Source organism: Genypterus blacodes, unplaced genomic scaffold (assembly GCF_046128005.1).
Source record: "Genypterus blacodes isolate CSIRO-AG114 ecotype Tasmania unplaced genomic scaffold, CSIRO-AGI_Gbla_v1 ptg000156l_1, whole genome shotgun sequence".
NCBI classification, from domain to species: Eukaryota; Metazoa; Chordata; class Actinopteri; order Ophidiiformes; family Ophidiidae; genus Genypterus; species Genypterus blacodes.
The window spans coordinates 349,905-363,652 of record NW_027466957.1 but is presented as its reverse complement, the minus strand read 5'-3'; the positions used below and the strand labels follow the sequence as shown (position 1 = coordinate 363,652).

Genomic DNA, 13,748 nt, shown 5'->3' with positions numbered 1-13,748 from the left:
TGGATATTCGTCGGTTGCCAAGTGCTTGCTCATGAGGGAATGTTGGGCTCCTTTAAATGCTGTGTATGTAAAGTGCCTCTAGATGACGTTTGTTGGGATTTGACGCCTTATGAATAAAAATAATTTCACTTGAACATCAGTGTGACCCAGGTTTCCCCCGCCGTCCAGCTCACTGAACACACCGTCTCCTTTATGATGCTGTAAAGTGTAAAGTAACGGTCTTCTCTATACTGTTGACAATTCCGATTATTAACACACATACAGTACATAACATCTCAACAAAGTAACCGAATTTGACAGACGTTCTTAAGCGTAACTTAACTGAGCTGTTTCCTGTGTGTGGCAGTTCTGGTAAATCAATAGGACTGTGAAGTGTTGTGTCGGCACGATTGGCACAGGACTGGCAGCTGGCACAGAATAGCGTGCTGGTGGTTGCTACTGTGGTCGGCGCTGTTTCCGCCCTCATCTCCCCCTCTGCGAAGAAACTGTCTCTCTCCTTTTCCCCTCCTGTCTCTGTGGGTTGTAAAACCAGACAGTGAATCTGTTTGCATGCTGTTTTGCATGCGTTTGTCTCAGGTGCTCTTTCAGGTTTTGAGTAGATGTTGCTATGTGGTTTCCATTACTGTGAAATCACAGCATTAGTTGATCTGTGTGGGTAACGGGTGCCATGGTAACTAAACAAGCACACTGTACCTCCAGCTTCCTTTTTTCTCTTTTATACCCTTTTTGTTATGAGAACTCATTCCTGTCTGTCTCTTAGGTGATAACCCCGGAGGAAATCGTTGACCCCAATGTGGATGAACACTCAGTCATGACCTACCTGTCGCAGTTCCCCAAGGCTAAACTGAAGCCTGGTGCACCGCTCCGACCCAAACTAAACCCCAAGAAAGCCCGCGCCTATGGGCCAGGTACACACACACACAAACTACTCTATGAGGTTGAGACTAGATTATAAGAGGGACTGCTTCACCTATGGAACTCATTAAGTCATTCGATCACATAATGCTTGTGTGGCATCCCTCACCTCTCTCTCAGGTGTTGAGCCTCTCGGTAATGTTGTGATGAAGAAGGCTGTTTTCACTGTGGAGACCATCAGTGCTGGAATGGGGGAGGTGCTGGTCTATGTGGAGGACCCTGCAGGACACAGAGAGGAGGTACAATACTCAGATGTACTCTTGTCGTTCTGGGTCTAAATGTTTAATATGTGAAGTGTCTGTGTTGTTGATCTGTCTTCTCCTTTTTTTATATTCCACTCAGGCCAAAGTAACAGCCAACAATGACAAGAACCGCACCTACTCTGTCTTCTATATCCCTAAAGTCATGGGCATGCACAAGGCAAGTCTGTAATTCAAATATAAATATAAACTAAAACTAATCCTTTGATCGTATTGATTGGTCTGATGTCGTGCTTTCTGTCTGATCTTTAGGTCACCGTGTTGTTTGCCGGGCAGCACATCTCTAAGAGCCCCTTCGAGGTGGAGATCGGCATGGCTCAGGGAGACTCCAGCAAGGCCACAGCCCAGGGACCGGGCCTGGAACCCGCCGGAAACATCGCCAACAAGTCCACCTACTTCGACGTGTACACAGCAGGTAATGGAAATGAAATGACATCAGAGAAATGGAGAGGCTGATGGTTATTTCGCTATGACCAAGAAGCAACATATGCAAACAATGTGCCTTTTGCTCTTTGCTCTCAGGTGCTGGTGTCGGTGAGGTGGAGGTGGTGATCATGGACCCCACTGGCAAGAAGAACACCGTGCCCTGCACCACCGAAGACAAGGGCAACAGTAGCTACCGCTGCACCTACAAACCCACCCTGGAGGGTCAGCACATCGTCTACGTCACCTTCGCCGGCGGTGCGATCAGCAAGAGTCCCTTCACAGTCAACGTGGGAGAGGGTGAGCTTGGTTTCATACCCTGTCGCTCTGTGCAAGGGGTTAGGAGGTGTATGGGAGAGGGTCAAAAGTTCCAAAATCATATGAATGGAAGATCACAAATAATTGCTGCTTATGGGATGTGTAACAATTGAGCGATTGAATAAAAGGTTTGTAGGGTTTGGTGTCGGGAAAAACATGGAGAGTGGAAAAGATGAGCTAATTCATGTTAAACTCACTCAGGAAGAGGCATTTACGTCTGTTGTTGATTGATCTGAAGATGAAAGCAAGAAGAGAACGTTCCATTTTCTACACTTAAAACATTTGTTCACTCTGCTGTTTTCTCTTAGGTGTTGTGTTATACTTGTCTGTCTTTCCTGCCACTTTACTGGACGTTGTGATCTCCTCTGTCTCTCTCCCGACTTTACTTCTTCCCTTCTCTTTCTCAGAGGTCTGCTGGTATCTGTCCTCTCTCTGGAACAACAGCTTCCTTCTGCTGTCATTTCCTGTTTCCTGGGATCTCTCTTGGGTACCCTTTTTGTGTGTGTGTGTGCATGGGTGATTTGAGTTGATGTGCTCAGACGTTTGACTCAAAACGCAAACCTTAATAGTGTGTGTGAGTTCTGAGCTGCATGTCTTCTCTTGGTGTGGCTATCTTCCCTTTGTGGCTTCATGTATGTCATCTGCCAGTAAACACTCTAAACTCGTTGTAGTTTTAGCAATGTTACATCTACATAACCCATAAAATGAGTATTTGCATATTGCAGAGTAAATTGTTTTAATTATGCCAAAGTATATTTAGTAAATGTTTCTGCGTCCTGCTTGTTCCTGGACACTCCTTCTGCCATTAGATAACATTTCATTTTCACATCATTACACATTTCCCCATCTTTTTAAACTATCATTTGTTATTATAGTGGTCCGGCCATGAATGTTATGTGTAAATGCATAAAAGTCATGGCGCTATTTTGTAGATTTATACTTTCAAAGGCATTAGAATGCTCTGTAGCACTGGCGGTTCCCTCCCAGTGTTTGGATATCTTGTGTCCTGTTCCAGTCGTGTGTGTGTTCCTGTGGGGTTTCCTTCGCTTCCTGCGGGGCCGTCCAACTGTGACTCAGCGGGTCCTATTTTATACACTTTTAATCAGCGGGTATGAACGGTACTCCACTTCCCTTTGTGGGGATGAAGTCTCACTTCCTCCGCGGTGTTGTATGAATTTGTTCCTAATCTTCAGACTGACAGAAGTAGAGTGTCAGGCGGGGGGGGGGGGGCAGAGCAGAAAACACAATAGAAAAGAGCTGAAGGTTTTCCAGCAGTCATTCAGTGTGATGGATGCACCGCTTGTATGGAAACTATTTTGGTTTCATATCATTCACCCGACACCTCATTCCTCTTTCTCCCCGCGGAAACCACTGAAATTACATATGGTCATGATTTTGGAAGACAAACCCTGAAAGCTGTCCCCCTTTGTCTCCGTCTCTACCTTTTTTTTGCAGCATGTAACCCCAGCCTCTGCAAGGCTAAGGGTCGTGGTCTGCAGCCCAAGGGCCTGAGGGTGAAGGAGACTGCAGACTTTAAGGTGTACACCAAAGGAGCTGGCACAGGAGAGCTCAAAGTCTCCATCAAGGGCCCCAGTGAGTAACATCACAAACACCAGTGGGAGACATTATACCACTGGCAGTTCCATACATGCTAACATGTCATTTAGTCAGAGTTGTGATGCATTACAGACGGATTATAAGGCTATTAGAAACATAGATCCACTTTTTCATAAATGTAATCTGCAGAAAATCAGGAAATTCTATTCATGTCTCTAACCAAGCATGAGCCTCGTATTCATTTCATGTTGCGGTCATTATGGTGCCCTGACTGTAGTGATTATGCCCTCCCACTGTGCGTATGATGTGGTTGCCGTGCCTTAGCAACAAGAAATGATAAACGGAACAGAAACTGGAGTTTGAAATGACCCGTTTAGCCCAACAGCTGTTTTGTTTTCCATGGGGATAGTGTGTCAAATGTGAGCGGGGGAATAAACGTGGCACTGATGTGTTTGCAGAGGGTCTTGAGGAGCCGTGTAAGAGGAAGGATCTGGGAGATGGTGTGTATGGGTTTGATTATTACCCCACCACACCTGGAACCTACAGCATTACCATCACCTGGGGAGGCCAGCACATCCCCCGCAGGTAAACACACACACTCGCTTTGAAGCACTACAGGTGAATTACATGGAGTTGTCATTGTGACTAACTGTCCTTTGCTCCGTCTTAGTCCCATTGAGGTCAAGATTGGCACTGAGGCAGGCCAGCAGAAGGTGAGAGCCTGGGGTCCAGGGCTGGAGGGAGGCGTGGTTGGCAAATCGGCTGACTTTGTGGTGGAGGCTGTCGGCGACAACGTAGGCACACTTGGTGAGTGAGACGGACAAATAACGGAGATCACACACAAAGTGATGGGTTTTAGTTTTTACTAAGCTTCCTTAAGTAGCACCTTCAGTTACAGTAGATTCATGCTGACTTGGGACTTCGTGCAGATCCTCTGAAGCGTTCTGTGTCTACTCAGGTTTCTCTGTGGAGGGTCCGTCCCAGACCAAGATCGAGTGCGATGACAAGGGCGACGGCTCCTGTGATGTGCGCTACTGGCCCACAGAGCCCGGAGAGTACGCTGTGCACGTGCTCTGCAACCAGGAAGACATCCAGCACTCCCCTTTCATGGCTGAGATTGTGGCCCCACCAGGGAAAGATTTCTACCCAGATAAGGTGTGTACACACCCCAGGGCCACACATGGAGTTGGCCCAGCGGTCAGCACCATCCCACCCTAACGATTACAATCTCCCTTTTCCTGTTAAGGGCATTACTATCATTAGATTCAACTGCTGAACAAATTTGTACATATTGGTTTACTTTTAGTGTGTTTCATTGACTGAAATGCTGCATGAATGTTTCCTCCAGGTGAAGGCTTATGGTCCAGGCCTACAAAGCAGTGGTTTGGCTGTTGGAAAGCCAACTGAGTTCACGGTCGATGCTAAGCAAGGAGGGAAAGCTCCTCTGAAGGTCATGGCTCAGGTAGGTGTTTACTTAGATAGGTGTGCTGTGTGTGTGTGATTGCACGGCCCCTTTATTAGGGCCAAATACTTCCCTTCCCTTCATCTTTGCCTTTTGATCGACAGGATGGAGAAGGTGCTTCCCTGGATGTCCAGATAAAGGATAATGGCAATGGGATGTATACTTGTACTTACACCCCACGTAAACCCCTCAAACACACCGTCATGGTTTCCTGGGGGGGAGTGAACATCCCTGAAAGCCCCTTCAGGGTGAGTACAAACACACTTCTAACAACCTCAGCTTCTGATTTATCACGTTCCCACAGAGAACTCACTTTGCACAAATAATAATAATATGATTTTGACCACAGATGACTATCGGGCCAGGCTGTCATCCAAACAAGGTGAAGGTTTCAGGACCAGGTGTGGCCAAGACCGGCCTCAAGGCCTTCGAGCCAACGTACTTCACCGTCGACTGTGCAGAGGCTGGTCAAGGTAACGGACACATCTCACGTCCACGATAGATTTATGACAGCAAATATGGAATGCTTGTGGACGGACTTGATTGAGATTGTCTTTTGTCTTCAGGCGACATCAGCATTGGAATCAAGTGCGCCCCTGGAGTGGTGGGACCCGCAGAGGCCGACATTGACTTTGACATCATCAGAAACGACAATGACACCTTCACTGTCAAGTACACTCCTCCTGGAGCAGGCAGCTACACCATCATGGTCCTGTTCGCAAACCAGGTATGTGTGTTTGCTTCTGGTTTCATTGGATTTGGTGGAACCTGTTTAGGGAAAAGAGGTGTTTGACTGTATCCTGTATGTTTCTGGTGTGTAGGCTATTCCAATGACGCCCATCAGGGTCAAAGTGGATCCTTCACATGATGCCAGTAAAGTGAAGGCAGAGGGACCAGGACTCAGCCGCAGTGGTAAGAACACGCAAAACATATTTTATAGATTCGTCATTAACGGGGAAAAAACATCTCTTCTCCAGACTTTAGATCGGCAACTTCCTCCTTTCTTTTGATATTTGTCCAGTTGTGGTGCTGTAGCTCATGGCAACTACAGTTCTATTTATGTCAGTTATGGCTTGTTGGCTGTGAGTCAGGGAGACATTTTCCAGAAACAAATTGGTTGGTCATTAATTGGTTCAACCAACAAGCACAAACCAAAGCAGTTGGCAATGGAGGACGACGCTCACTCGTTCTAATCTCTCTCTCTCGCTCTCAGGTGTGGAGTTGAACAAGCCCACTCATTTCAACGTGAGCACTAAAGGGGCAGGAAAGGCAAACCTGGACTGCAACTTCAGCGGCTCAGCCATCAAAGCAGAGGCCGTCAAAGACTTTGAAATCATCAATAACCACGACAACACACACACTGTCAAATACACACCTGTTCAGCAGGTTTGTTAATGTTTGTCAATGGTTCTGTAGTGCCACAGCAATGAACCTGCATATTGTTGCATGATCATCTCCATGTAACTCCTCCCCTTCCTGCCTCAGGGTCCCTTGGGTGTTGCTGTGACTTACGGAGGAGATCAAATCCCTAAGAGTCCCTTCAACGTTGCCGTGGCACCCACACTGGACCTGAGCAAGATCAGCGTCACCGGCCTGGGAGACAGTATGTTCTTCTCCCATCTTTAATAATCCAATTCCTATTTTTCTCCCATGTTTCCGAGTAGAATTCTGCAGCAATTCTTTGTTTTCTGTGTATTTGCAGAGATGACTGTTGGCAAAGACAAGGAAGTGACTGTGAAATCAAAGGGTGCTGGCGGTCAGGGGAAGGTCGCTGCCAAGGTGACCGGTCCATTAGGGAAGCCTATTGCCAGCAAGGTATTATTTATTTATTATTAATTTGTGTTTGATTTGTGCCATTTTCATCGTATTTTTTCTCTTACTTAAATTTCTGACATCTTAAAATGTTGAACAAAACCATACTGACAGTGCATGATGTATTTCTTTTTCTTTGTTCCAGGTTGAGCCGGGACTCAGCCCAGAGACGAGCCAGGTGAAGTTTATCCCTCGGGAGGTGGGGCCATACCAGGTTGAGCTGACCTATGATGGAGCTCCCATCCCAGGCTCACCCTTCAACCCCACAGCATACCCAGCCACAGACCCCTCCAAGGTCAGCCACAGATAATACTCTTTCATCAAACATGTACCTGAATATCCCATATTAATACATACTAAATACTGTTGGTGTAGCAAATGTGTCAATAATTGATTTGGAACAACATCTGATGTCAGTTGTGATGTTTCTTGTTGTTGTTTCTTAGGTCCGGTGCTCTGGCCCAGGCTTGGAACGCGCCAAGGTCGGGGAGACAGGGGAGTTCATCGTGGACTGTACCAATGCCGGTCCAGCCGAGTTGACCATTGAGATCATCTCGGACAGCGGGACGGAAGCCGAGGTCCACATCCAAGACAACGGAGACGGGACCTACACAATCACTTACATCCCTCTGTACCCCGGCTCCTACACTCTCACCATCCGTTACGGAGGCCAGGATGTACCAAACTTCCCCGCCCGGCTCACCGTGGAGCCTGCGGTCGACGCTAGCGGAGTCCGTGTGTTCGGCCCGGGAGTGGAGGGCAAAGGTAATGAATTGTGTATTTAATGTGATGTTTTACATTTCATTGAACCTCCTCCCCAACAGGCTGAATCATCCCTGTTGTTTTGTTCTTTAGGTATTTTCCGTGAGGCGACTACAGACTTCACTGTGGATGCTCGCGCTCTCACACAGAAAGGAGGCGACCACATCAAAACCCTCATCAGCAACCCATCTGGCAGCCGTACGGACGCCCTGATCACCGACCTTGGAGACGGAACCTACAGCGTGGAGTATACTCCATATGAGGAGGGTGAGTTTAAAACATCAAGATCTGTAGTTTTCATGTAGTTTGGTAAAGATGTCACAGGCCAGTTTGTGGTGCCTCATCTTTGAGCCATCATTGTTCCTCCGTGTTTGCATCAGGACCACACAGCGTGGAGGTTGCCTATGACGGCTCTCCGGTGCCTAAAAGTCCGTTCCGCGTCGCTGTGACTGAGGGCTGCGATCCAGCCCGCGTACGCGTTCATGGCCCTGGCCTGAAATGTGGCATCACTAACAAACCCAACAAGTTCACAGTAGAGACCCGGTAAGTTCTGTGCTGTCGTCAAAGATGATCGGCAAGTGGTCTTTGTCACAACTCAGGATGGCAAACGACAACAAGTCTTCTTCTTCTTCTTCAGGGGAGCAGGCACTGGTGGTCTTGGTCTGGCAATGGAGGGTCCATCAGAAGCCAAAATGTCCTGTACTGACAATAAGGATGGCAGCTGCAGTGTGGAGTACATCCCCTATGAGGCTGGCAAATACAACCTCAACGTCACCTATGGAGGACAGCCCATCACAGGTATGAGTTCTGTTATTGCCTCCATGTTTAAAGTGTTGTTTGTATAGACTTTAGCAGCAAATGATAATGTTTTGAGAGTAGAAATGGCAAGATTGCTTCTCTGCCAGTTTTCTCACCTTTGACTAAAGTTCAGCAGGTGTATAAATTGTGTTCATAAAAAGAGGAAAATCACACTAACATATTGTTTTCCAACCTTTCTGTCTTTGTGTGAGCAGGCAGTCCATTCTCTGTGCCAGTCAGTGACACAGTGGACAGCACCAAGGTGAAGTGTCAGGGTCCAGGCCTGGGCACCAACGTCCGGGCCAGTATTCCCCAGGCCTTCACGGTGGACGCCTCCAAGGCTGGCGTGGCCCCGTTGCAGGTCCGCGTACAGGGCCCCAAAGGTAACTGTGTGTTCTGACGTTTGTCTCTGCATGACAGAAGTAGAGTCGGTCATATAAAAGCTTATATAAACACTTATTTGGGTGTTTGCGTAGGTGTGGTGGAGCCGGTGGAGGTGGTGGATAATGGCGACCAGACACACACCGTCAACTATGTTCCCACCAGAGAGGGTCCCTACTCCATCAATGTGCTGTATGCTGATGAGGAGATCCCACGCAGGTAAAACACTCATACATACACACCCACACGCACCTCAGCTGTGTGGTCTCTGACATTCAGCATTCTTTAACCTCTTGCTCTCTTCCTCTCCCTCCATCAGTCCCTACAAGGTGAAGGTGCAGCCCACCCACGATGCCAGTAAGGTGCGTGCCAGCGGTCCGGGCCTCAACACCACCGGGGTGCCCGCCTCTCTGCCTGTCGAGTTCACCATCGATGCAAAAGATGCTGGCGAGGGACTCCTGGCTGTGCAGATCACAGTGAGTACCGACATAACAACACGCTGTACATGTAGTAGTAGTAGTAGCACCCATTTTAATCAGTCATACTAAAATGTTGGACCTTTCCCTCAGGACCCCGAAGGGAAACCTAAGAAGGCCAATATCCGTGACAACCAGGACGGCACATACCTGGTCTCATACGTGCCGGACATGACCGGCCGATACACCATCCTCATCAAGTACGGCGGGGACGAAATCCCATATTCTCCCTACCGCATCAGGGCGCTGCCCACCGGAGACGCCAGCAAGTGCACTGTCACAGGTAAGATGGTGATGGAGTCTGGGGACATGATAGTGTAACATGAGCTGTGGCTACATGCAGGAATTGACAGCAGTTATACCGTTACTCAAGGGAACAGTTCTCACCTGTTTTCATTGTTAGTGTGACTAGAATTGAATCAGTTCTGTTGGATGAAACGTCTGATTCTGCATTATTTTGAATGTCTCAATGCATTTTAACCAAGAGCAGAGGTCTGATTGACAGTATGAAGGTCCTAAGCTCTCCTCCTAAGCTTGATGTGCCATGACATACAGGAAGTTGAGCTTTTCCTTAGTGGAGGACATCTTGACATTCTACTCCTCGACATATCTGCTGCTCATACCGTGTCATTTTTCGTGCATTGGTGTGTTGTTGTGTTCTTCACGCTGTGCTCCTCAGTTTACACCCCTCCTAGCCCCCCACCCCACCCCTCCCAAGTCCCCTGCTGTACACACACACATATACACAATCCCCCCCTCAACCCCCCTCCTGCTTCACACTCCTCCGTCACCGTTTGTTTTTCATCCGAGTGTATGGAGCACAGTTATTGCCTCCCACCACCCCCACCCCCACCTGACTTGTTTATTATTTGTCACTTTTTTTTCTCTCGCTCCGCTGCTTCTCACCGTTCCTTTTATCAGTCTCAATCGGCGGTCACGGTTTAGGTAAGCCCACTGAACGACTTCATACTGTAGAAGAATTGTTCTGTTCTCTCTCTCTCGTCTCTTGGCATGAAGGATAGTGGCACCAGCTTTCATCCCCATCTCTCTCTCTCTTTCTCTCTCTCTCTCTCTCTCTCCCACTCTCTCTCTCTCTCTCTCTTGCTCTCTCTCCCATCTCTCTCTGTGTCTCTCTCTCTCTCTCTCTCTCTCTCTCTCTTGCTCTCTCTCCCATCTCTCTCTGTGTCTCTCTCTCTCTCTCTCTCTCTCTTGCTCTCTCTCCCATCTCTCTCTGTGTCTCTCTCTCTCTCTCTCTCTCTCTCCGATTCCTTCTTCTTCTCTCTCCCTTTTCTGGTTTTCTGCTTCCTCTTGTAATAACTCTGTTTCCTTCTCTCATTTGTAATTGGACAGACTAATGGACTAACAGTAGGTAAGATGGCATGGTGGTATGGCACGTTGGCTAATGTAGCTTTCAGTTGTACATGAAGAAGACTGTATGACAATAACATGAAGTCAATGGTAACAACGTGGATGGAAATAACACGGTCATGACTTGATCTCATCTGACTTAAACCAGGTCTCACAGTTGGCGAATGTGCATGATTAATTGTTTTTGTGTCAAGTACGTGGGTGTGAGCAAGAGAGAGTGCGTGTGTGTGCCCGTTTGTGCGTCAGTCATCTGTGTTTGAATGTGCAGATTCTTACTGCTGACTCCTCAATTCCTTAGGTGCAGGCGTCGGTCCGACCATCCAGATTGGCGAGCAAACCGTCATCACGGTGGACGCCAAGGCTGCTGGGAAAGGCAAGGTGACGTGCAGCGTGTGCACGCCTGAGGGGGCGGAGCTCGACGTGGACGTGGTGGAGAACGAGGACGGCACGTTTGACATCTTCTACACGGCGCCGCAGCCCGGCGAGTACGTCATCTGCGTCCGCTTTGGAGGGGAGCACATCCCCAACAGTCCCTTCCAGGTCACGGTGAGTAATGGACACACGGCAACAAACAAACCTGTTGAGTTGGAATCTGTCGGTCCCAAATCCAAACCAATGCAACCGTGGATTTAACCAGTGGTCACCCAACACATTTCTAGTTGTTTCTCCTGATTGGTTGTGTGAAGTGATGGTTGGTGCAGCTGTGTGAGAGTGTGTGAGATGTTTTGTCTTCCAGATGTCCTTGATCTTATCCCTGCAGACAGAAACATCCAGCGTGGCTCATGATAAAGCCACACTTTTGAATTCACCCTGTCTATTGTTTTATTCCCTTCCATCTTTTGACCCTCTCGATCCCCTTTACCACCCATCACCACCTCCTCCCCCGTCTCCCAATCTGCCCCCTCCCCCCCCCTCCCCCTCAGGCACTGGAAGGAGCTCCGTCAGACCAGCTCATGCAACAGAGCCAAATGCCCCAGTACTACGCTCAGCAACCCTGGGTACCTAAACCTCTGTCTCACCATTCACGCCATCCTCTCCAGTATCCCCTGGGTGCTACCACATTGTCTCTCCAATGCTTCTCCATCCTTCCTCTCGTCCATATCATCACACAGTCTCCCTTTTATCGTCCTGCATCAGCGTCTGTTGCTTCTCATTCCAGGTGTTTTCGTCCGTGAGATGTTTTTCTCTCCGTTCCCCTCCCATCTCACGCAGGGTTCTTTAAACCCATGGACACTGCAGTAGAGCCGCACAATGTTGACAAAAAGCTTTTATATTTATCTCTTGATGTGAAGTTATTACTCAGAAGTATTTGTTTTCAGAAAGGAAATATATTCTGAGCAATTTGGTTAATTTGGTGGTAAAATATGACATGGAATCCTTGTCCATCACTCATTGTGCAGCTCAACTGTTCAAGTGTTCCATGTCGACTCCTCCAGCTCGCTTAGGAGACAAAAGCAGCCATTTTGAGAAACATCAATGTGGGCATGTCAGCCGATCATTCCACATTTTGCAAAATGGCAAAAGTGGGTTTGTCCTGCATTTCCTCAGTCTCTCCCGACCTACTTATGTTTTTGTCCTCATCTCCTTCCCTCTCGCAGTTGGTGACGGTGTTGTCTTCATGATTACCATTACCATCCTCAGTGTCGTTATCATTTCATCTCATCATTGTCTCATCACATTCATGTTGCTGTTAGGAGCCCTTTACTCCTCCCTGCACTGTGTTCACTGCATCTGCACTGTATCCTGTTGCTGACATCATCGGGTTTTGTCCTCAAATCATTTTCTACTGATCAGAATGCCCCTCATACCATTACTTGTGATGATAACATTAAAATGTCTATCATCACAACTCCTCACTGCACAGTGTACAGTACGTGACCTTTGCCCTCTATCCCACAGGCAACAGACCGACCAATGGGAATGAACGGTCTGGATGTGGCAGGGCTGAGACCGTTTGACTTGGTCATTCCCTTCACCATCCAGAAGGGCGAGATCACAGGTTTGTGCTGGATTCAAGCAGTGATTGACAGTGTGCGTACAGTTCTGCCTGTATCTCACAGTGCGTGTGTCTCACCCTCACGGTAGGCGAGGTCCGAATGCCATCGGGCAAGGTGGCTAAGCCTGACATCACAGACAACAAAGACGGCACTGTTACTGTCAAGTACGCCCCCACTGAGGCTGGACTGCACGAGATGGACATCAAATATGATGGCATCCACATCCCTGGTAGGAAATAGTTCACTATATAGTCCATATTAATTGAGCCAACAAAAAAATGGTGAAGGAAATAAAATTGCAATGTTTCCCTTCTCTTCCTCTCGTCATCCACAGGCAGTCCCCTGCAGTTCTTTGTGGACTATATGAACAGTGGCAATGTCAGTGCTTATGGCCCCGGCCTCATCCATGGAACAGTCAACAAACCTGCTGTCTTCACTGTTAACACTAAAGATGCTGGAGAAGGTAGGGAAAGCTCACCTGTGTTCATGGAGACAAAGCAAAGAAGACGCTTATACTGAAATTATATTACTTACACTGGCTTGCTTGGTCATTTGTTCAACCAGTAAGACTAAGATCAACAGCCAGAAAGTAGAACAATCACACCACGCATCATCTGACCACATTATGTCCATCCAGGTGGTCTGTCACTGGCAATTGAGGGTCCGTCCAAGGCCGACATCAGTTGTATGGACAACCAGGATGGGACCTGCACGGTGTCCTACCTGCCTGTGCTGCCTGGAGACTACAGCATCCTGGTCAAGTACAATGACAAGCACATCCCTGGCAGCCCCTTCTCTGCTCGCATTACTGGTAAACATATTCCCACCTTCAGTTTGAGTCACAGATTTAAGATTTTAAAATTCCAACAACAAAACATTTCAATCTCTGCAGTGTGAGGAACCCCAAAATGCTCTGTCTTAATGTTGTACCATTACATAAGTGGCAGACCCCCTGACATGATGTTACTGCTGTGTTTCCAGGTGACGACTCTTTGAGGATGTCTCATTTGAAGGTGGGATCAGCTGCCGATATCCCATTGGACATAGGCGAGATGGATCTCAGTCAGCTGACCGCCTCCCTCACCACACCGTCAGGCCACGAGGAGCCCTGCCTGCTGAAGATGCTGCGTAACGGACATGTCGGTGAGTGTTTACCTGCGTGGAGAACACCGATCTAACCAAGCAGCAGTCAACTGATCACATTGTTTGCGAAACGATT

The 13,748-nt window shown here is 48.0% G+C and overlaps 1 protein-coding gene across 4 annotated transcripts in view; it reads left to right on the top strand.

Annotated features, from left to right (window-relative positions):
• flna (filamin A, alpha (actin binding protein 280)) overlaps window positions 1-13,748 on the top strand; it is a 36,462-nt gene that overhangs the window by 17,248 nt on the left and 5,466 nt on the right. The window contains exons 5-38 of one of the 4 annotated variants that reach the window (XM_076166861.1): window positions 761-908; window positions 1,036-1,154; window positions 1,258-1,335; window positions 1,428-1,590; window positions 1,698-1,898; window positions 3,372-3,509; window positions 3,932-4,058; window positions 4,144-4,280; window positions 4,432-4,628; window positions 4,822-4,935; window positions 5,040-5,183; window positions 5,285-5,408; window positions 5,502-5,662; window positions 5,757-5,847; window positions 6,149-6,321; window positions 6,421-6,538; window positions 6,638-6,750; window positions 6,893-7,042; window positions 7,194-7,512; window positions 7,603-7,776; window positions 7,890-8,052; window positions 8,147-8,307; window positions 8,523-8,690; window positions 8,784-8,907; window positions 9,008-9,164; window positions 9,258-9,447; window positions 10,086-10,109; window positions 10,831-11,078; window positions 11,456-11,530; window positions 12,432-12,531; window positions 12,618-12,758; window positions 12,864-12,992; window positions 13,167-13,340; window positions 13,511-13,672. In XM_076166861.1, coding sequence (XP_076022976.1) covers window positions 761-908; window positions 1,036-1,154; window positions 1,258-1,335; window positions 1,428-1,590; window positions 1,698-1,898; window positions 3,372-3,509; window positions 3,932-4,058; window positions 4,144-4,280; window positions 4,432-4,628; window positions 4,822-4,935; window positions 5,040-5,183; window positions 5,285-5,408; window positions 5,502-5,662; window positions 5,757-5,847; window positions 6,149-6,321; window positions 6,421-6,538; window positions 6,638-6,750; window positions 6,893-7,042; window positions 7,194-7,512; window positions 7,603-7,776; window positions 7,890-8,052; window positions 8,147-8,307; window positions 8,523-8,690; window positions 8,784-8,907; window positions 9,008-9,164; window positions 9,258-9,447; window positions 10,086-10,109; window positions 10,831-11,078; window positions 11,456-11,530; window positions 12,432-12,531; window positions 12,618-12,758; window positions 12,864-12,992; window positions 13,167-13,340; window positions 13,511-13,672 — 5,005 coding nt within the window. The remainder of the gene's footprint in view (window positions 1-760; window positions 909-1,035; window positions 1,155-1,257; window positions 1,336-1,427; window positions 1,591-1,697; window positions 1,899-3,371; window positions 3,510-3,931; window positions 4,059-4,143; window positions 4,281-4,431; window positions 4,629-4,821; window positions 4,936-5,039; window positions 5,184-5,284; window positions 5,409-5,501; window positions 5,663-5,756; window positions 5,848-6,148; window positions 6,322-6,420; window positions 6,539-6,637; window positions 6,751-6,892; window positions 7,043-7,193; window positions 7,513-7,602; window positions 7,777-7,889; window positions 8,053-8,146; window positions 8,308-8,522; window positions 8,691-8,783; window positions 8,908-9,007; window positions 9,165-9,257; window positions 9,448-10,085; window positions 10,110-10,830; window positions 11,079-11,455; window positions 11,531-12,431; window positions 12,532-12,617; window positions 12,759-12,863; window positions 12,993-13,166; window positions 13,341-13,510; window positions 13,673-13,748) is intronic. The other 3 variants (XM_076166863.1, XM_076166862.1, XM_076166864.1) reach the window with 3 other exon arrangements.